Source organism: Condylostylus longicornis, unplaced genomic scaffold (genome assembly GCF_029603195.1).
Source record: "Condylostylus longicornis isolate FDR11 unplaced genomic scaffold, ASM2960319v2 ptg000031l, whole genome shotgun sequence".
In the NCBI taxonomy this organism is placed as follows: domain Eukaryota; kingdom Metazoa; phylum Arthropoda; class Insecta; order Diptera; family Dolichopodidae; genus Condylostylus; species Condylostylus longicornis.
Window position 1 is genome coordinate 7,502,930 of NW_026578000.1, and position 22,753 is coordinate 7,525,682.

The window sequence follows — 22,753 nt, forward strand, 5'->3', positions numbered from 1 at the left end:
ATAAGTATTAAAAAAAAAACTATGTAGTATATTTTTTATATAATGCAGTCTTATAATTTACAAATACCAGAAATATCTTATACACACTGTTATATATGTATTTATTATGTATATTATTATGCATATGAAAACACCTTAGTTATGTATGTATGTACATATGCATGCACATGTGCATATGCAATTCATATATTTCATAGCAAATATTATATATATACATTTGAGGAGTGCAATAATCTAAAATGTCCTGGATACATAAAATATAATACACAATTTTAATTTATGAATCCATATGTAATAAAGGTGCATATTATATGTGTATCCACCCTAAGTGCATAGAAATATTTTGTACATTCATTTTGTTTTTATTTTTAAATCCTTGTATGTATATTTTATAAAATTATGCTAAGTATTTCATATTAACATTAAATAAAAAAATAATATACTTAAAATAATGTTAAAAAAATTTTTAAATAGCTACTCATTTATGTATATTTTTTTTTTACAAATACATGATGTATGTATGTATATATAATATTATATATATATAAAATGTATATAAAATATTATATATATTTTAATACTATTGTATTTGCCCGTATATAATTGTAAATTTTATACAAATTTTCTTCTCCTATTTCGGTATATACAAAATGCAAAAGTTGTATTTTTATAGTAAAAAAGAAAGGAGTGTAAAATTATTCATTATTTTGTATATAATATGTATATAAGATGTTATATACATAATGTACATAAATTCTAGGATTTGTATTAAAGAATAAACGCTGACAGATGTCCTAATTTAAATATGTATGCACAGTGTGCAGTGCAATGTGTACATATACTGCATTAAATATGTGTTAGTATTCTCCGTTTTTTTTCCAAGTCCTTTATAATTTTTTTTTTAAATTATGCAATGAAATCTCTTACTAGGCTAAAAAAACAAAAGAAAATTAAATAAAATTTTTTTTTTATTTATTTTATATTGCAGTTCCATGATTTTTATTGAAATTTATGTAATTTTTAGAGAAAAAAATTTTTTTTTGGTTTGGCAACACAGGAATGACGCACAAAAAAAAAATTTTTTTTTTTTTAATATTTTAAATTGAAATGAAATTTGTACTCATACAATTAAATATTAATTTTTGCATACAAAATTATTTTTAATAGGTCAAAATTATACTAGCGTCACAATGATAGTAAAATATTTTTACAAATTCTGTCAATATTAGCGAGAGGATGGTGAATATTCACAATATACGTTTCAAACAATATTATGAAGCTACCCTCTGTTATTCTAGTTTTAATAATAAACATTTTTTATTCTGGTTGGCCTGATCTTTTCATTTAAAAGAAAATGTTTGAGTTCAATATGTTTTTTGGCAAATTTGTTTTTCAAGTTTTCAGTCAACTAAATCAAAAAATTTGTAATAGAGCGCATAACATGTAATAGAGTTAAAATTTCTATTTAATGTTGTAGAGATTGAGACATTTTACTTTACTCAATTTTTTTTTTAAAGTCAACTCATATTCAAGTAAATAGGACAGTAATGAGTAACACGACAATTATAAATTAATTTTAAAGAGTAATTTTCTCTAAACACAAATCGTATTGCTATTGCGTCATTCATGTACGAGTATGGTACAAATAATACCTTCGTATAAAAACAAAAAAAAATTTTAAGAGCAAATCAAAAAAAGAAATTTCTTCTCTTAGTTACAGTAAGGAAATTTTTCAAAAGCTATTATATTCTCTCAAACTGGTAATTTTAAGAAAATTCCATAACAGTAATAAATACAAGAACTTTAAAATTAAAAATTTATTTTATAATCTTAACATTTATAATAATAAATTTTTACATTTCTTATATTAAATTCAATTATGTAACTATTTGTGTGTGTATGGTATGAATGATATAATAATGAAATCATGCTATTTTTAATCATTAAAAAATTCTTTCTCTAATTTTTTTTTAATTTATTTAATGGAATTTTAACATTTTTATTATTGATTCATTTTAAATAGTTCGAGCCTAAAATTATGGTTGTGTATAAAAAGTAGTAATAGAAAACAAGAATAAAAACAATAATGAAAAAAAAACCGGCCGGCTAAAATGGTTAACATTTGTTTTTTGTTTTTTTTTATTGCCAATTTACTTTAATTATAAGAAGTGACGTAATTTACTTGTATGATAGTATTTTTTTTGCTTTTATAGTTTAGTATGATTATTTTAATAGATATGAAGTCAAGGATTTTTACTTAAAAATAAAACAACAAGAAAATTAAAGAAAAATTTAATTATGTTTTTTTTTTATTATGACAATATTTTATTCCATAAATTAAAACATATTTTTTGTGTTGTAGCACTTTTTAATAAAGTTGAATGACATTTTTTTTTAAAGAATAGCAATATTAATTATTTATTTTTAAAATACGAAAGAGAAACAAAAAAATAATCAAGTGTTCGTAGTAGAATTTCAATGAAATAGTTTTTTTTTTTAATGTATTTGTGCACATAAGAGCAATTTCAATTCATTAAATTTTACTATTACTATTATGTCATATACTATATGCATGACATTATTTATTTTATATTATAGCTATTATGCAACGATTTGTAATTCAAAGAATTTTTGAATCATAAAGTAGAGTACCTATGTACCTACACTTTATTATAATCGATTCTAATGAAAAATGTTATCATTAAATGAATTTTTTTATGATTTTTCTGTTATATGAATTAAAAATGCATTTATTGTAGCAAAATATTTTTAGAAATTGTAGTAAATTCTTTTCAATAAATTATTACATAATTTAATAATGTTTTATTGAAAAAATTAAAAAAAAAAATCATAATCACAATTGGTAACAATATTTAAACATGACTAACATAAATTAATTGTGCTATAATTTTGCTAGTGTTATATTTCTTTATAATTTAGTACAACGTAATTGTAGGATTGAATACACATACTGCAATGATTTCATATGATATACATATGTACGTGGAATGTGTATGGATATAATATTATGCATTTCTTTTTTTTTATGTTAAGTACAATTGATTAAAAATAATTTTTGCTGTCTTACCAGTAATTTTTTAATGATAATTTCAAAGCTTTGAATATTATATACAACTAACTTATTTAGTTCAGATTATGATGTATTTAATGAATAATGATGTGATTGTATAGTGATTGGTGTTTGATTTTAGACCGCTCAATTGCAATAAATAATCTTATTAAAATTATTTAAATAGCAATTCATAATAATTCAAATTATACTATTTTTCATTATTGTATAACAGTTTCAATCAGTAATTGAAACTGTTATACAATAATGAAAAATAGTAGAATTTGCTTTTATTTAAATTATTTCTAATATACTCAATTATAAATGCAAATTAATTAAAATAAAATTGGTGTAATAAATTAAATTTGAAACTATTTATTAATAATATTCATAAAATTATTAAAATTTGAGAATATCAAATATTTCACGAGAGGAGAGGGGAAATGTGATGAAAAGATAACAAATATTGCCCAACAACTTTTGATGATCTTAAATAATATTGGGAGAGTTTTGCTGTGGGTGGCTAGCTTCTACGAAAATAAATTCCAGAGAATTTTTTTTTAATTATTTAACAGCGATTTTCTCACTTCGGGAATCTTCGTTTTTTTTCGGTCTTCAATAATTTTAGTAATTATTGCCTAATTAATTTTAAACAATCATTTTTTGTTTTAAATCATATTATACGAGGAACTTTCATTAAAGTTTTAATTTCTTTTATAAGTTGTTGAAAAACAACACAATAAAAGAAAAGAAAAGTCGAACATAAAAAGAAATTTGCGAAAAATGTGTTTAAGTACTCAAAGTGAAAAAGACATAAATTTAAGCAATAATTATCGACTTTTATAATCGAATCCGAATTTCCCTTTTTCTCCTTTTAACTAATTTGTCGTTTAATGACATTGGTATTACGTCAATTGGTTTAGTTTTTTTTGTATGTGGTTTGCATTTTTGTTATCATTGTATCTCCTTTCTGACTTCATAATATTTACGAATTTTTGTATGTTTTTCCCTCTTTTCTTTATTGATGTGCTTTTTTGCTTTTTGTTTTTATGTTTTTTTCTTTCCACTTATTTATTATTTATTTTATATTTTATTTATTTATTTATTTATTTTTTTTGCTTTGTATTTTTATATTTAAATACATAAAGTAAAACTAAAAATTTATATTTGTACAATTTTTATGTTTTTTTTTTTGTTGCTTTTTCTCTCTAAAAATAGGATAGAAAAAAGTCAAAGGAACAAATAGTAGTATTATAAAAAAAAAGAGATCGTTGTATAGAGTGTAATAAAATGGAAATAAATATAAAAACAAAAATAAACATTCAAAAAATGATTAAAACAAAGAATGAATAAAAAGGGAGAGAGACCGAAGTTAAAAGTATAAAAAACAAAGAAAGAAAACAAAAAAAAATTGAAGAAAATTAAGAAAGTAGAAGAATTTTATAAAATTATATACAGAAGGAGATAGATATATTAATATCAGAACATATAATGTATGTATGTGTGTTTATATTTACACATGTATAAAATAATAAATTTTCGGCACGCGTCTATAATTTACAACACTAATCTGAAAGAATGTTATCTTGCGTTCCATTTTTTGTTGTTATTGTCTTTTTTTTTTCTTAAAAAAAATTCTTATTTTTATTGATGCATGTAGGCATATTTGTATTTACAACAATCACTTATTATATACAAATTTATGTATGTATGTATATAGGTGTACATATATTGTACATTAGAATCACAAAATTTATGTGCCTATAATTTGCTTATGTAATATTATGTACACTTAAAATAAATATATATGTACTGTATGTATGCATGTATGAAATCACATTGTATATGCATAGGTATATACATATGTATGTATAAATATGTATATAAAATATTATAATATTATCAGTAAAATTCAATGATGATTTCAATCATTTAAAAATAAATATTATGTGAATTGTATGTGTAATGAATATTGAATGAATTTTTTATATTCTTATAATAAAAACAAATGAATTGCGAAAATAATTTTTAATAAATAAAAAAAATCATACGATATCTAAAATTATGTTTTTGTACATACATACATTATGTAAGTGCCTTGAATTTGTATTTATGAACATATTTGGAATTCTTTTTATTAAAAAGAAATTTGCATAAATTAAATATTGCCGTAAAGTATGCAATTTTTTTATTTCTGAAATTTTTTTGCAAAATGTAAGTGAAATGTAAATTTTTTTTGCAGATTCTTAAAGAATTATTCAAATTAAATTTGTCAATTTTTAAATTTTTTTTTTTGAGAAATATTATTTAAAATTATAGCAATTTTTTTATCATTTATTTATTTAATTTAATGAACAGTAAATATTTTAATATTTGACAAATGAATGGATTGGCGAATGCATGCAAAGACATTTCAAAATTTGATTGATGAATCGTCGATCTGTTGTTCTTCAGGTTCAAAACATTGATAGCTCAAGGGGTTAAATAACATCATTGACGGCGAATTCGTTGACCATAGCACTAAAAATTCAATTTCATCAAAAATTTCATTTGCTTCGTGCCGATCATAATAGGGGTAAAAATATACAGATGTCACGCTGCATTATTTGTGGAGGAGCTAATATTTTAATCCGTAATTTGCTAATTGTTAATTCGTAATATTTTAATCATAATTTTGCAATAATCCTGGTATCTTGTCACTATAGATTTTAATATATTTTTTTATACAGAAACTTGGTTTTATTTTTATTCTATGTGTGTTGAATTAGTATGTTTGTGTGTGTGTGAGTATGTTGGTGTAGAATTGCTGTTGGCGATCATAAAATTTTAAATTATGTGATAATATCAAAAATATAATATTGTTAATTAGTAATTAACATGCAATATTTATTTACATAAAAACATGTTTATAATATATGTACATATTGTATGTATGTATGTATATGAATATCCATTATATGTAACGTACAACTCTTTTTATTATTTATGTTAATATTATGTTGCTTTTACAAAAAAAAAATAATGGATGTAAAAAATTGATAAAAGAATATTATAAAAAAGAAATTCTAATGTGTCATATAATAAGGAGCATAATAATTATGCACGGACATTGTGCTAATATACATATGGTATATATATTCATATTTACATGTAATATAATGTAAACTCATAAATATATAATTTTGTGTACGTATATACTATTTTGAAGGAATACTTTTTTCCTACAAATAATTTTGTTATCTTAAATATAAATTCCATGTGTAGATGTAGAGAGAGATGCGTATAGATATTTACATTGTAAGATATGTATATACTTACATATTCTTATTTATTATTTATGTACATATATAGCTACATGCATACATATGTATATAGTTACATTATTGTAATCGGTAGCATTTATATAATTTTCTTTTATTTTTCACTTTTCCATAATATTTTCCAGATTCGACAGAGTATATTAATGCGTACACACGCATATACTTAAGTGTATGTATGTGAAGTGAAATGTGTGCTAATGGAATGCATGGCAATTTTATATGTACATCAATATTTTAATAAGTTTCTTGTGTCCTCCGTCTATAACATCAAGTGTATTTAGTTTTTATTTTTTTTCATACTTTCATTCTTTTATTTTTGTGATTTTTAAGTAGTACTTTTCTTTGCTTTTTTTTATTTTTATTTTGCATTTCACTATACAGCATTAATCTTTAATGATGCAATATTATAAAAGAGAAAAAAAAGAGGGAAAACGTAAAAATGAAGTAAGAATCAAGAAATTTCCTTCTTGTCTTTTTTTTATTAATATTTTTTTTTTCACTTACCAACAACATGTTATGTATATGGCATGTAGATAATACATATATTATGTAAAATCATTTGTAGGTAATATTGAATTATTATTGTATATTTAATCATACATAAGCAGTATGTATCTAAAGTTAAAGTTCCATTATTACATTTGCTATTATTATACACGAGTACTTGTCTTCTTATTTATGTACTACATGTATGTAGATAATGTAAGAAAATAAAAATGAAAAGCGCACCTTGTATATATAAAATGTATATTTATGTACATATATGTATGGCTTGTGTCTAATATACATAAATAATTAAATATAAAATTTTGATATACATCCTTATTTTTGGAGAACCAGCGTTATTTCAATTTAAATTTATTTTTACACAGGCACTTGAAATGGGCTATTGTCTTTAAACAAATTTATTCGCCATATTTGTATAAAACGGGCATAGAATCTTACGTGCGTGTGTATCGTGAAGCACGTTATATGTGATTGTTTACTCTATAACGAATTTTCGTAAAATTATTATGTAAATTAAAAGTTTTATTCGTCGTGTGTGTCGAATCGCAATTTTTTAGGTTGAACACCACTGTTATAAATTTAATGCGTATGTAAATATACCAAGTTATAAGAATCTTATTTTTATTTTTGAAATGTAAAAATAAAAATACAATTTTTATGATTTTTATATTTGTTTTATGTTTACATTCATACTTACATAATATACACAATGTACATACGTGCATTTGGTTGTTTTTTTTTGTTTTTATTTCAATTATTGTGATTTTAATTTTTTATTATTTTTCATATTTTGTTTGCTATTTTTATATCCTTATGTAAAAAAGGACTACGCCCTTTATAATTTTTATTTATACACAATTTTTTTTGCTTTCGTTTTAAGTAGTTTTCTTTTTTATTACTTCTACTTTTTATTGTTTGCTATATTTTTTATTTATTTGCTATGTAATTTGTTATTTTTTTTTTTGGTTTTGCATAACTCACTGATGATCACAATAACAAACTAATCAGTGATAAACAATTGTTTTTGCTATAATTTGGGGGGCTGTGGAACTGTGAAAAGTACTAAGACTTTTAAATTAATAAAAGTGCTTTTATTAAAAAAAATTTAAAATTGAAATGTGAGAGCAAATTTTCTTGTTCTATTCTTTTCGTGAGTTGCACAATGACGCTAAAGCAATTTAAGAAAATCGGATCGTAATTATGAAAAAGGTTTAAAGTATGATATTGTTTTTTTAGAATATCATGTAAAACGAAATTTGAATGTAAAACAATGGAGAAGGAGAATTGAAAGCAATCATAAACAATTGAACTAAAATTAAAATTTTTACGCTTTATCGGTTTGTGTGCTAGTATAAATTGGTTTACAGTAATAATATCGAACTTTTTACGATAATTATCACTATTACTTAGTGATTCAATACTCAAAAAAATGTCCAATGTAAAATACAAAAAAAAAAGAGCGCCATCTCGATTAGTTCAAGTTTTATATTTTAAAAAACAAAATTCTACTGTACTTACATATGTATGTACCAGATACATATACAATGCACCACACAGCATCAAAATATTCTTATTTAATCCTCTTTCATTTCTTTTGTTATTTAAATATTTATAAAAATTTTTATGTACATATTATACACATAAAAAATATAATAAATCGGGAGTAAATAAGAAAACATTAATATTGATGTTATATACAAACATATGTATGTATGTATGTACATAATTTGAAAATATATATTAAAAACTTACTAGTGGTTTACTTGTACAATTAACATAAAATGTATATATACGGTTTACGTACATAAATAAAAAAAAATAAAAAAAAGAATGAATTTCATTGTTTATTTCTTAGAGTATGTATATTATATGTGCGAAAAATGTAATATGTATGTATGAATTTGTATATTTGAGAATTGTTTATTATTATAAACAATAGCACTCATACATGACATTTTATAGTTTTATTTATATTTTATTTATTAACGTAGTGTATACGTTCATATTAAAGGTATATACATATTTATGTGTATATTGTACACATATGTACATACATATGTATATAATCGCAAATATTATTACAATTTATATAGCCCTATATATACAAGATTCTTATATACTTATATATAATAAGCTTATGAATACATATTTTTTCCACTTTATTGCGTAGGTGTATTTAAAGGCGAAATGAGCACAACAAAGAAAAATTAAATAAAAAGGATATGAAAAATTTCCTCTCAAGGCTATAAAGGTTGAATTCCTTTCTTACATTTTTTGTTATTTTATTTTTTTTATAAAAAGAAAATATTTAATTTTTTTTTCATTTTGCTATTTTTATTTTCTTTAAAAAAAAAACACCTGTTAAAAAATCTTAAGCAAGTCATCTGTGTGACTTGCTGTGGAAAATTTTTTATGACAGAATACATAAAATATGTACACACACATATATGTATATATTTAGTATTAACTTATGAGTACGCGAAATATCTACATTACATACGTATATGTATGTATAAGTAAATTATTTGTATGTATGTCAACATATTTAATATAAACAATGACGTTTTAATTTTATTTTTGAAATTATAATAAAATAATTAATTAAATTATAGTTTGCCCGAATAGCCCGTTTAGAAAATTTTCTTTTTATTTTTGTAATTTTATAGTTTATAGTTTGCAGAATTTTTTTTACATAGAAATTAAACATCGTTAGGGTTGTTTTTAAGAATACAGGCCCGTTGCCTATTGTAAGTAGATTTGTTAACTTCATGTTAGATTTTCATGTTGGAAAATACATAATTAAATACATAATTAAATAAATTTAAATTGCAAATTCCTTTTAATTTGCATATTTTATTCGAAATTAATTAGTGTCTTCAAAAAAAAAATTGTGTGTCTCCGAAAATTTGTAAGAATTGCAAAAGTGGTCATTTATATTTTTAGCTTCCAGCTCATCTACATATATTCCTAATAAAAAAGTTATAGTAATACAAATGAAGAATTAAATGAAGTAAATGACTGTTAAGTGGATCAACATTTTATAACAAAATTATATAGCGTTATAAGTTCAAGAAATGCCAAAAATACACATGAAAACGAGTAGTACACATTTAAAGATTAAAAGTGGAATAAAGCAATCGTATGAAAACAGGCCCGGTTCTGCTTTGTTCAGCGCCCTACGCGGTTTCTACAAAATGCGTTCCCCCCCGCTAATAACCATGTAACTTTATCATGCTGAGTGCAAATTAGTCACAGAATTTAAGTCTGGAAATACACTTTTAACTTTTTGTTTTGCAATTTTTGCATATAGGTACATGTTATCAAGTTATAATTTCACTGTAAATAAAAAAAAAAATATTTTGAAAACTCGTACTGAAAAAATATTTAATTTTTTGAAATTCAATTTTTTTACTATGTTGTCAATACGCGTATTTGCAATTGCTTACTTTGCATATATGATAGATTCGGCGGCGCTGTATACAAAATAATTTCTTTATGGTATACGCCTATTCATTAGAATCTGTTTAACTAAAATTAAAACTTAAGCGAAATAAGTAGCATAAAATTTATTTTTAACCTATACAAAAATTCCACTAACTAATTGGATATATAAGTTAGTCACTTAAAACAAAAAAAAAGGGGAGAGTTTTGAAAATAGCAAAGAATTTAAAGTTGAAAGAAAAAAAATAAAACCGTCTGACGTTTAAAAGAATCATTAATCACTTAATTCTCATTCTATTCCCCTTAAAAAATTTCGAGCGTCGTTTTTTTTATATTCTTTGTTGATTATTTTTCAATAAATTAATTGTCTCACAGCGACAAACCCTTTTTTTAATGTTCTACTTTTTTTTTTTGCTCTTTTCAATTCTGCTTTTATTTTTGATGTTTAGTTTGTCTAAAAAAAAGGAAAGAAAGCAATATAATGACGTTTGCATGTCCTATTAAAAGGACATTTAGTTAAATTAACGTCTATATGTATTAAGAATAAATAAAGGAAAATAAAAACAAAAGAACAAAAATATTTTTTAATAGACACCTTTGCAGGTGTTTTAATACGATTTTTTTTGTCTCCCTTTTGATGTATTTTTTTTTCTCTAGAATTCTTTTGAAAATATATTTCGTTCCTATTAATTAAATTGTAAATGAATATCCTTTTTCGTGATATATTGTTGTTTCTTTTTTTGATTGTCGACAGCTCAGTTTTATAGTTGAAGTCAAAATAGAACTGAATGGAATATAATTTATTTATAAACATTTTACATAAATTACTTGTATGTATGCATAAATCTCTTTTTTATATGCTTATATAAGTATGAATACTTGTAACATATACATATAAATTTAAACGCATATGCAAATAATTGAATTCATGGTAGACTTCAATTTGATTCATCATTGTTAACAGCTTTAATATGTCCCCCAAAAAAGTATATTATGATGCATATACTAGTAACTAGTATATGAGCACAATAATGATTATTAAAAAAAAATAACGTGTTAATTACTAAAATATTTAAAATAATTGTGAATATTTTTTCAGTGATTGAAATTATGTATATTCACAATTATGCACTAGGAATAATGTGTATGTATATTTTTTTGCCTACATCACCCATAGAGGGAGCATGGGACTGGTGTATGATATCGAAGAAAGCCATGCCTCAGTTTCGTGCGCCATTAGATTTTTAAAACTAGATAGGTAACGGATCTGTCGTAATATTTTTAACAAAAATTTCAATTAAAATACAAAATATTTCAAAAAGGCATCATGTCCTATTGCAATATTTGGAAATGTAATAATTAGTGCTCTAATAGGAAATTTGATTTAAGAATACGGGTTACTTTAAAAAATCAACACCAATCAAGAGCTCAGAGATTCATTAATTTCTAATATTTTAAATAATATTTTATTAAAATTAAAGTAAAATTACTTGAAAAAAAAATGTTATTTTATTATAAAAGCTTCCTATAAGTGAACCAGCAGATTATTTTAAATTCGTAATGGATTCCTGATTAATTTTGTTTTAAAAAAAAGTTTTTTGAAGAATTATGAAGCTTTACTTTTTCCCTCGTTTTGAATTAATACACGAGAAACAGTGATTAAATGCTAATGTCAACTGTTGTGTCAGAATTGTGAAATATATATTCATTAAATACATATGTACATATGTATGTATATATATTAAATATATTTTCCAATACGTAGTTTGTAATTAAGTTTGTAATTTAAATTTAAGTACTTTAAGAAATTGAAATAATAAAATTATTCATTTATTACAATTTCTAAAACATTTAACTAGTTGTCAAAATTGTAATCGTTTACATATACAAGCAATAGTTAGGAATTCTTGTTATACTTAATGTTGCGTATCAAATTCTCATTTATTTTTGACAGTTAACTATGTACCATTTCCATTCATGCCATTCATTATTATTTTGTTCATATACGAGTACATTATACAGAATAGCAAGAAGAAAAAATTAAATGGCGAAATACCTACATGAGTATTTTTCTTCTTATATTTTATAAGCTTTTTCTAAAGAAACTATTTTTTTTAATTAAAAATAAAAGACCAATTTTTTTTTTTTATAAAAATTTTAAAATTTCGCTGTGTCTAATATGTTTATTGTACTTTTATTACAATTTCATGTACATATGTGTGTATTGGGGATTACTATCGTAAAAACAACAAAGCAAAATTCAAAACATTTTGTAAAAGTACGCGGCAACAACAATAAAGAAAATAAAAAAACAATGACCCTCAAAAATATAATTTGTTTTTTTTTTTTTTGTATTGCTTGAAGTACCTACATAGTACAAAATATAAAAATTCAAAAACAAAAAAAAAGCCTAAAAAAATGGCATAAATAAAAAATGAATTTGCAAATTTTTTCATGATAGTTTTTCGGAACAAAAAAAAAATTTGTTTCTATTATTCATTTTTTTTTTATTTAGGGTGATTGATCTTTACACATGCTATCTAACTTCTTCCAATTCCAAATTATCATCATTACCACTACATTGAAAAGTGCTCTTTAATTTTTTTTATTTTTCTTTCTGTCGTAAATTTTTTATTTGTTTCTTTTTGTTTTTCCTGCTAATTTTTCTCTATCTCGCGAATGAAATGAACACAATCTATAGATAAAAAGTAGAAAACAAAAAAAATTAAATTTTAAGTTCATTGATTTGTGTCACTTTTTGTCTGTTTGTTTTTTTTTGTTTTTTTGGCCTAAAATAGTTTTCGCAAAAAAAAAAATTTTGCTTTTGATATGGCGAATTTTTTAGATTTTGGAACATAATCGCGAAAATAATTTTTTTTGTTTTCTCTTGTATTTTTCTTTTATTTTGAGATATGCTTGCCCTTCATGAAAGCTTATTTTATTTCAGTTATTTCTTTTTTTTTTTTTGTTTCTTTTGATTAATGAAGTTGGATAACACAATTAGAACTTTTTTTTTCCTTTTGTTCTTTTGTCGGTTTAGTCATGTGTTTTTTGAATTTTTTGTTTTGGAATGGTTGATGGTGGCGGCGACGCTGAAAACTTTAATAAAATAAAATAATCAACATTACGAGTATAAAATAAAATGTTGTAGGAGAAAGTGGGAGCTAGCTTAAAAATGATTTAGTACTATGCATATGCTAGGAATAAATATCAAAATATGTGTATACGTGTGTGTGTTTTTCTAGAAACCAACCTAAATTGTAATTGTAATTGTCAAAATTTATTATACAAAATTTTAAACCTAATTTTTACACAAAAATTCCTATATGCACACATATAGGAATATATGTATGGACATAAATATAAGCATGACGTACAAATTTGCAATTTACAAAAAAAAGGGGGGACCATACGAAGTCTGTCGTTAAGCTAATATTTAACATTTACTTATTAAAAAAAAATTTTTTCTTTTTGGTAAGCACACACTTTATCACATTCTTTTTAGTGTTTAATATGTTTACATTGTGTGGGTAGTTTTTTTTATTTTTGCTCTTTTTTTTTCAAAAAATTTAATAAAAAAAAATTCAATAAAGAAAAACAAAAATTTATTTTTATACGTTCTACATATTATGAACGTATTTCTGTATATTTACATACACACACGCAACCTAAATATTTAATTTTATTCGAATTAAAACAAACAAAAAAATGTCAGATAAAATAATTTTTTTTTATTTTTTAAATTATCAGGTGGGCATCATATGTTTTTAAATAGTGGGTTTATTTTATTTTCTAGTTGTCGTAATAGGATAATATTTCGTTGGTCGTCACAAAAAAGAAATAATAACATAAAACAACCATGAATTGTTTGTGCATGTGTATGTAATTTTAAGCATTTTGACATGATTCTATTTTTGAAAATTAAAAAATATGAACATGCATTTTGACATAGGTACGTATTTGAAGTAGAGGATCTGCGAGAAATCGGCCCCCCTATAAATCAGAAGTTCGAAATCATCGGAAATATAAGTGTCTTAAGCTTGTTTTGATACGAATTGTGATAACAACAGTATAATAATAAATATTATTGTATAAGATTATCATATATCCAATATTGTATATCGTAATTTTCCATGTATTGAATTTTTATAATTTTAATTTAGCAAATTGGAAATTGGTTAAGACTTAATTATTTTTTTCTTTAAATATAATAAATTCACATTCCGATATTCACAATTACTCAAAAATTTCAGCAGTAAAATTAAATTTAAGATCTTTTTAATTAATACAGATAAAGTGAAGTTTTGTAAATTAATGCGATAGTGTCTGTTATATTATTCTATAACAAAACATTTCAGTTAAAGTTTAGTTAGATTTTTTTTTAGATTGTAATATAATAAATGAGAAGAAATTAAACAATTGTTCCTTAATTCCTAAATTTTTAATTTAATTATAAAATTATATTAATTATAATTATATTTATGCGTTGTACGTGTGTTTGCAAGTATATTTTATCTGATTTTACTATCATATAAGAGTTTTTTATATGCAATAAGAAAACAATCAAATTCATATATTATATTCGAAAATATTTCAAGATTGAATCTAATCAATTACGAGTATAAAAAGTATTTTCTTTCATTGTATTTGTAATTGTGTACAATTTTTACAATGCAATTTTTATGTTATTTAAATACAACAATCTTTCTATATTCACATTGTAGGTAAATGGTATTTTTTCCCCCTAAATACTTTTTACTCCCTCTCTTATTCATTCGGTTATTTTCATATTCAGTGTACAGATGTAAGTACGTATATACCTATATGAATTTTATCTTAATCCTAGACTCTAAATAAGGGAATTTATTTTATTTCTTCTATGTTTCCATAATATTAGTAATATTTGTGGTTTTCATTATTTTTTTACATTTCTATTTTCATATTTTTCTATATATTATTTAAAAATATGTTTAGTATGATTTCTATACACTACAAAAGCATCATATGCTGCATACTCATTTATTATTGTATATTTATTTGCATATACATACATACTTATTTATATTTATGCATATAACAAGTATTTACAGATATTTATTAATATATGTACATATGTATGTAAATATAAAATCAACGCATGTTGTTGCTCATACCATAAGAAAAACCTACAGGTGAAAGAACTTGTGTCCTTCACAAGAAGAAACAGCTCTAAACAATTTTTTTTTTTTTTTTTAAAAGCATTAAAATAAAATAAAAAGAGGAAAAAGAAAAGAAACAATATTGTCGCGCGCTTTTTTCAGTTTTGATTCGTCGATATTCTTTTGTCGATTTCGATTCAACAGCAACGCACGATTTTTCTTTCTTTTTTTTTTATTTTTCCTTTCTATTTATAAATACTAACTTACATACATATGTATAAATAAATATAACAACATTCCCGTCTTAGCAAATCAGGGGGTTAAATAAAGTATAAAGTAGTGAGTTCAGAAGGCCAAGTATAGTAGAAGAAAAAAGCTAACACTAACTTTAAATAGTATAGTAAAAAAATTAAAATATACATATATGTATATAATTTTTTCGGAAGCAGATTATGTAAATGGTGTAAAATAAATAGAAAAGATATAAGAATAATAGTAATAAAAATATTATGTACACGTACGATATATGTATACATATAAGTAAAAATAAATATTTAAATAAAAAAAATATGTATACGTAAGTATGTACATATACATATGTATGTATGTAAACATATAAAATCTAAAATAAAATTAAAACATAAATGCGTACATATAAGCTATTAATAAAATTTACTATAGTAACTTCGATGTAGTCTTAAATCTGCATCACTTTTGTACACATGTACATAAATATTTACAAGATAACTTTCGGTATTAGTTAATTACAAGATTATACTTTCGAAGTTGGAATGCCAATGTATGCGTTTTTCCAAAAAATTGCCATTGATTTCACTTCTCGATTTTGAATTTTAAAGAATTTTTGTTGAACAGCATTTTTGCAAATCAAAGTTTTTGTCGAATCAATTATTTGAGTTGTTACATTGTATGTACAAACATTTAAAGTAGCTGCTTAAATAAAGGCTTGTTGCTGATTATAAGCTCCGTCGTTCAAATACCATAGATTTATATGATTTATATGATGAATTTTAATTTGGATAGTTGTATGAAAAAATTTATTTGTTTTCTGTTTCAAAGGATTTTTTGTTTTTGTAATATTAATAATAATTAATTAAATTGTTTCAAAATTTGATCGATTTAAAGAAATACACATACGTATGCATATGCATACTTTATTTATGAGAAAGCGATTCTTTTAAATAATTGAGTGTTAATTAACAGAGAAGCACTGTAAACATTACATACTTTGTAAACGAAACACTACAAACAATAATCAATCTACATAACAATTGATTAGGATTGCAGCGAAAGAATTTATTATCTGATTAAAAAAGAAGCGACAATAAAAGTAAAATATGAAAGCAACATAACCACAATAATATAAAGTAAGGGAAGGATAAAATAATGTGTATAACACAGAATGAAAAATTATGTTGATAACATGAAATTTTTATGCTTTAACAATGACAAGAGAGAAACGAAAAACTGATGTTGAAAAGAACAAAGTTCAACTGCAACAACAATAACAATGTTAAAAATGTTATAAAAGACAAATTGTTTTTGAACACAAAGAAAAAAAGGGAAAAAAAAAAGAAATGAGATCGAATCGAAAGATGGAACATAAAATAAGTATCTGAATCTGAAGTTATTTTTATTCCCTTCTTCCCATCCGATATCACATATAATTCTTATTTTATATTAAAAGCAAAATCAAAAGTACAGTCGTTGTAAAAAGCTAAAATGTGTATATTTAAATATTATGTACCTATACATATGTATGTTTACATATATTGCATTTATGTATAAAATTTCAATTTATTTTTATACATACATACATGCATACATAATATAATGTATTTGTATATTTTATTCTAGAATATTTCTTTTTATAAGTTTTTCTTTATTATCATTTTTACAAGAATATAAAAGAAAGAGTACATACATAGTTGAATCCCAAAAATGTTGACTTGACATTGAAAGTATTTTCATATGTTCTTTGTTTTCAAGAAAAAATTGAAAAAAACGCGGTAAAAATTTATACCCATATCATGAATTAGAATTTTTTCTATTGAGCAAAAGTAGAAGTTTATTAGGGTTTCTAAAAATAACAAATCAATTATGTGTATTATACCTCTATGTATGTATTTTGTGAGTTTTGTAGGAGTTGTTTGTGTTGACCCTGTAGGGGAACTTGTTTAAATTTACAAATTTTATATAATAAATGAAAATGTATATACTAAGACTACATATTAACAAAGGCATATGACATTTTTTTAATAACTTATTTGATGCAGCTAAAAATGCAAATATTAAAAATATTCATAAATTGAGGTTATTGAACATTTAATAGTTTTGAAAAAATTCCTTTATCTTCTTCATTAATTATTTTGAATTCATTTTTATTTTTTATAAATTTTTAATTTGTTTTTTCTTTTTTTATATTTTAGGCGGCAATTTTACAACAGACCGCACAATACATATTGGATTTGGAAAGTGAGAAAACTCAGCTGTTATCACAAAACAGTCAACTAAAACGACAGCATTGTCAACATGAAGGTTGTACTAATACACCAAAATCAGATAATTCTACTGGAAATGCAACAGGAATTAATAGTATTGGACCAGAAACTGTAACAGCGTTGAAAAAACGTAAATTAACTGATAGTGTTATATCGATGCAAGCAATTTCTGATTCATCTGATGAAGGATTGGGTTCAATGTCGCCTGAACCAGTTACCTTGATAACGGCTTCTGGTGTACAAATTCAAACTAATAAGCCCGTTTCTGCCACTAATGCAGCTACAGCATACATCAGTAGTACAGCAAAAGAAGTTAATGAATTAAAAGTTCGTTTGGAAAATGAGCGTAAACGTCGACGTTTAACTGAAGAACGTGTTCGAATTTTGGAAAAGAAATTACATTTATTTGGACAAGATAGACAAGTACAACATCAACATCATTACAGTATTCAACGTGAAGTTATTGAACATACTGATAATATACGTGAGGAAGACTATGAGCAGCACATAATACATCAACCAATTTATACAGAACAAGAGGAAATAAAGATTGATCCAACTAAGCTACAAGTTGTTGAATTAAATGATATTCCAAATGTTGGTCAAACTCAAGTCGTTATTTGTTCACAAATGGAAGATATGCAGGACGATGAAGCAGCTGAGATAATTACAGCTGATATACAAAACATACGCGAAGAGGTTATTATGACTGATGAAAATACAGAAATTTTGGAAGTTCCATCACGTTTACAGCCAATTTTAGAAGCTGCAATTAAAGCTGAACCAAAAGTTGAAGTTGAGCGTATTAACGCAACCTTGACTAAGCGCAATGATGATGGGAAACGTATGTATTTAACAAGTACATCAAGGCAGAATTTAGAAACAATTGTTGAAGCAATTAGGCATTTGGAGGGTGATCATTTATTTGCTGACAGTTCGCAAATCGAACAAGAACAACTTAAAAAATCCCCACAGGAGACACCACTTGCATTAACGACATCAGTTAAACAACATCAAATTCAAACGCAAGCACAGCAACAGCAACAACCCCAAATTCATCAAGTTCATACACAAGCATTAACGACTCAACAACAGAGAAAGCTTACAAGTGATTTGAGTCCGTTCCTACAATTGAAAGCAAAAACAGCGAATGTAACCATAGTTGGTAAAACAGCAAGTAGCATAAACAATAGTAGTATAAGCCAGAGTAGTTTAAGTAATCCCACCAGTAGTACACTATCTGGAAATAGTTCCGGTACAATCACATTAAAGCAACATCCAACGACGACGCAGTCGCAGGTAATTCTTTTCATATATATATATATTTGCTTTTTAATTAATTTGGAAATATTATATTTTAGATCGCACCTTCAACAATAATTACAACACAATTGAAACAATGTCGACCTGGTGTTATTGTTGCCAAACAAGTCTCTTGATTTAATAAATTAAATAACAAACACATAGTATCATCATTATCATCAAATCCAGTTCAAAACTCGACGACTATAACAACCTTGTCAGATTCATCATTATCAACAACAAAAATTGCATCAACAACAGCAGCTGAATTAATTTCAAATAGGCCTGAACTCACCATTACGAATACAACAAAAAACCAATCTCAAAAAAATTCCATTAATAACAATAATAACAGTAATAACAGCAATACTAATAATAACAATATGAATACTGGTAATAATAATAATAATAATAATAATAGTAGTAATAATATTATTATAAACGATAATAATAATAACAGTAATATTAATAATAATTATATTAATAACACTAATAGTAATAATATAATTAATAATAGCAATCAGAATATTATTTCTCCAACAACTGTAAACATTATGAATGTGAATTCAACAATACAACAGACAACACCCATTCAAGGAATATCAAAAACAATAGCGATAACTAATAATTCTCCGATTATTACATCAGTAACTTCTTTGTACGCAAAACCGTCAGCTTCAACATTTCCGTTATCATCGACAGTATCAACAGGAACTACATTAATATCTTCATCTGCATCTACATCATTACCATCAACATCATCGCCAACATCATCATCATCGTCAATAAATAACACATTGTTGAATAAGTCTAGATTTAATGTAAATCATAGTAATAATAAAAATTATAATAGTAATAATAATGATAATAATAAAAAAGTTTATAATATAAATAATAACATTGATAACATTAAAAATAATTGTAAGGCATCTAAAAGTATAAATAAACAAAAGATTACAATATTGACTACGAAAAATAATTTGCAACAAAAACAGCAAACGATTAATAAAATTAGTAAAAACAATAATAATAGTACAACCAAAAATTTAACTACAAACATAGCAACCAAAAACTTAATTCATCAACAGATACAACAGCAGAAACAACAAAAAGTACATAATATTCAACCAAACTCGAATGTAACCACGAAATCCGGAAAATTTGCTATAAAATTAAAACAAAGGCAACAAAATACAATGACTAAATAAATAAAAAAAATAATTATGTAATAATCATAAAGTATATTTATTATACTTTCCTTCATTAAACAATTTTTCACAAATTAATTTAAATAATATAAAAATAAATTATTAATTAAAAAAGATGTGAGATGTGCATGTATATATTATTATATACAAATACATCAATTTAATTATTTTTATTTCTAAAATGTACGTATATCATAATAAAATAAATGCTTTTTATGTTTGCTTAATGAAATCATCAATACGTAGGAAATTACTAATATTAATATTGATGCAAATTTGAAGTAAAATTTAAAATAACTATAAATATTTGATTTATTCTTTTTTAATTTTTCAAATGAAATTTATAATTTCATATTTTATAAAAGCATTAAGGTTTAATATATATGAATCAAAAAAATTATGGCTTTGAGTTTAATTAGAATAAAGAATATACAAAGCACCCCTTAAGCAGTTTTATATTTCTATTTTATTAAATTTAATTTTTTTTTTTAAAAATTGGAATATATTGCTATATAATTGCACTTAAAAGTATTATAAAATGTTAAAACATGTTATCATATACAAAATGATTTTCATTCAATAAAATATTTTTGAATAGTTTAAGAATTTTCAACGCCGAATGATATTGAAAAGGGGGAGTTGTATTTAAATGATTAGTTCTTAATGATATTCATAAAAAAAATTAAATGTTTTCAATTTAAATAAGATTAAATGTTTTCGCTATAAATTTGTATTTGTTTTCTTTTTTCTTGTTTTTAAATATTGTGTAACTGAAAATTTTATAATTTTGCGAAATTATATTTGAAAATAGAACTTTAAAGTTTCAGTAAATACTTTTATTGACAAAATTTAACTACATTTATGTATATATCATAACGTAGTGTATGAAAAAGTTCTATTTAATTAATTAAAAATTCTTTAAAACTATAAAATTTAAATAAATTTTAATTTTATTAGAAACAAAACTAAAAATAAAATTGATGAAATTTTGAATTTAATTAATAATAATACATTAAAATGTTAGTTTTTCTTAATTACTTTTTTTTTTAATAATTTGACCTTATTTCATAATTTATAATATGTACATGAATTAATAACCATTTTTTTAAAATTAATTGAAGAAAAAATTATAATAAATATTGTATAACTAGAGATTTTCGTTACTTTTCACAAATTAGTTAAGATTAACTATAAAAAAATTTTAATATTCGTTTCGAGATATTATTCTTGTGCTAAATTTGAACTTTTTTGAATTGTTCAAGAATTATACATCCATATTCGGTTAGACGCATGAGATGAAGGGATATTATTGAAAAGAATTTTACTTTTCAGTACAGAATTTCAAATTTTGAAATTGTTTTTACTCAGAAAATTACAAATTTTTTGAATAACAACACATCACGTCAAATGATGTGACTAGCAGAATGTAGGTGATAATTTATATGAAATTATAAATGAATTTCGCATGAAATTATACTTTGACGTAAAACTTTTTATGCATTAACATCTATTTGTAAAGATTTTAATTAAATAAATTAATGAAAACTTACGGGTGTTACACAACTTGTTAAGAGTAATTTGATGATTTCGTAAATGAAAAATAGTGTGAACGCCTCTTTAATAAAATTAGTGAGAAATTTATTATTTTTTTATTGCCTCAGGTATTTAGTAGAATTTAGAAAATGTAATCAGCAAAAATGAAAACAAAAATATTATATTAGAAAAATAAAGTATAAAATTTAATTTTTATTTTGAAAATAAATATATAAATTAAAATGCTACATTGGTTACTATAAATGTAATAAAAATAATCTATAAGAAAAGATATACTTATATTGTAAAATCAAAAATTAGTTTTATAATTTCTTGAAGGATTCAAATTTTATGTTTTTTCTTCCTATTTAAATAAAAATAAACTTATAAAAAGAAACTAATAATTTTCATTTCATTTTTTTTTTCTTTTTTGTTTTCTTTGTCTGCAAAGAAAGAAAACAAAAAATATTTTATTTTCGTGCATATTTATTAATTAAAAATTTAATATTATTTTCATAAATTATAATGAGAATTTTTTATTATAAAAAAATGTTTATTTATTGAAAAGAAATTAAAAAAAATTTGAAAAATTTTAATATTTAATATAAAAATTTTTCTGCAAAAATTTACTAAATATATACATTTGGCTTTCATATTTTGTAATTATCACCCTTATTTTTTTAGTCGCATCATCTGAAGAGATGCGATGTTAATG

General features: G+C 23.1%; 2 protein-coding genes across 2 annotated transcripts in view; both read left to right on the forward strand.

The window, feature by feature from the left end:
- LOC129608550 (uncharacterized) overlaps positions 1–19,497 on the forward strand; it is a 30,613-nt gene extending 11,116 nt beyond the window's left edge. The window contains exons 2-3 of the mRNA XM_055520133.1: positions 17,924–19,294; positions 19,357–19,497. Coding sequence (XP_055376108.1) covers positions 17,924–19,294; positions 19,357–19,434 — 1,449 coding nt within the window. The 3' untranslated portion in view covers positions 19,435–19,497. The remainder of the gene's footprint in view (positions 1–17,923; positions 19,295–19,356) is intronic.
- Positions 19,437–20,516, forward strand: LOC129608551 (GATA zinc finger domain-containing protein 8-like). Its single transcript, XM_055520134.1, has one exon. It carries the CDS (start codon positions 19,681–19,683, stop codon positions 20,503–20,505), a length of 825 nt encoding a protein of 274 aa, XP_055376109.1. The 5' UTR covers positions 19,437–19,680; the 3' UTR covers positions 20,506–20,516.
- Positions 20,517–22,753: the final 2,237 nt, after the last annotated feature.

Coding starts and splice junctions, on each gene's coding strand:
- LOC129608551 (XM_055520134.1), top strand. CDS start 19,681: ATGAATACTGGTAATAATAATAATAATAATAATAATAGTAGTAATAAT.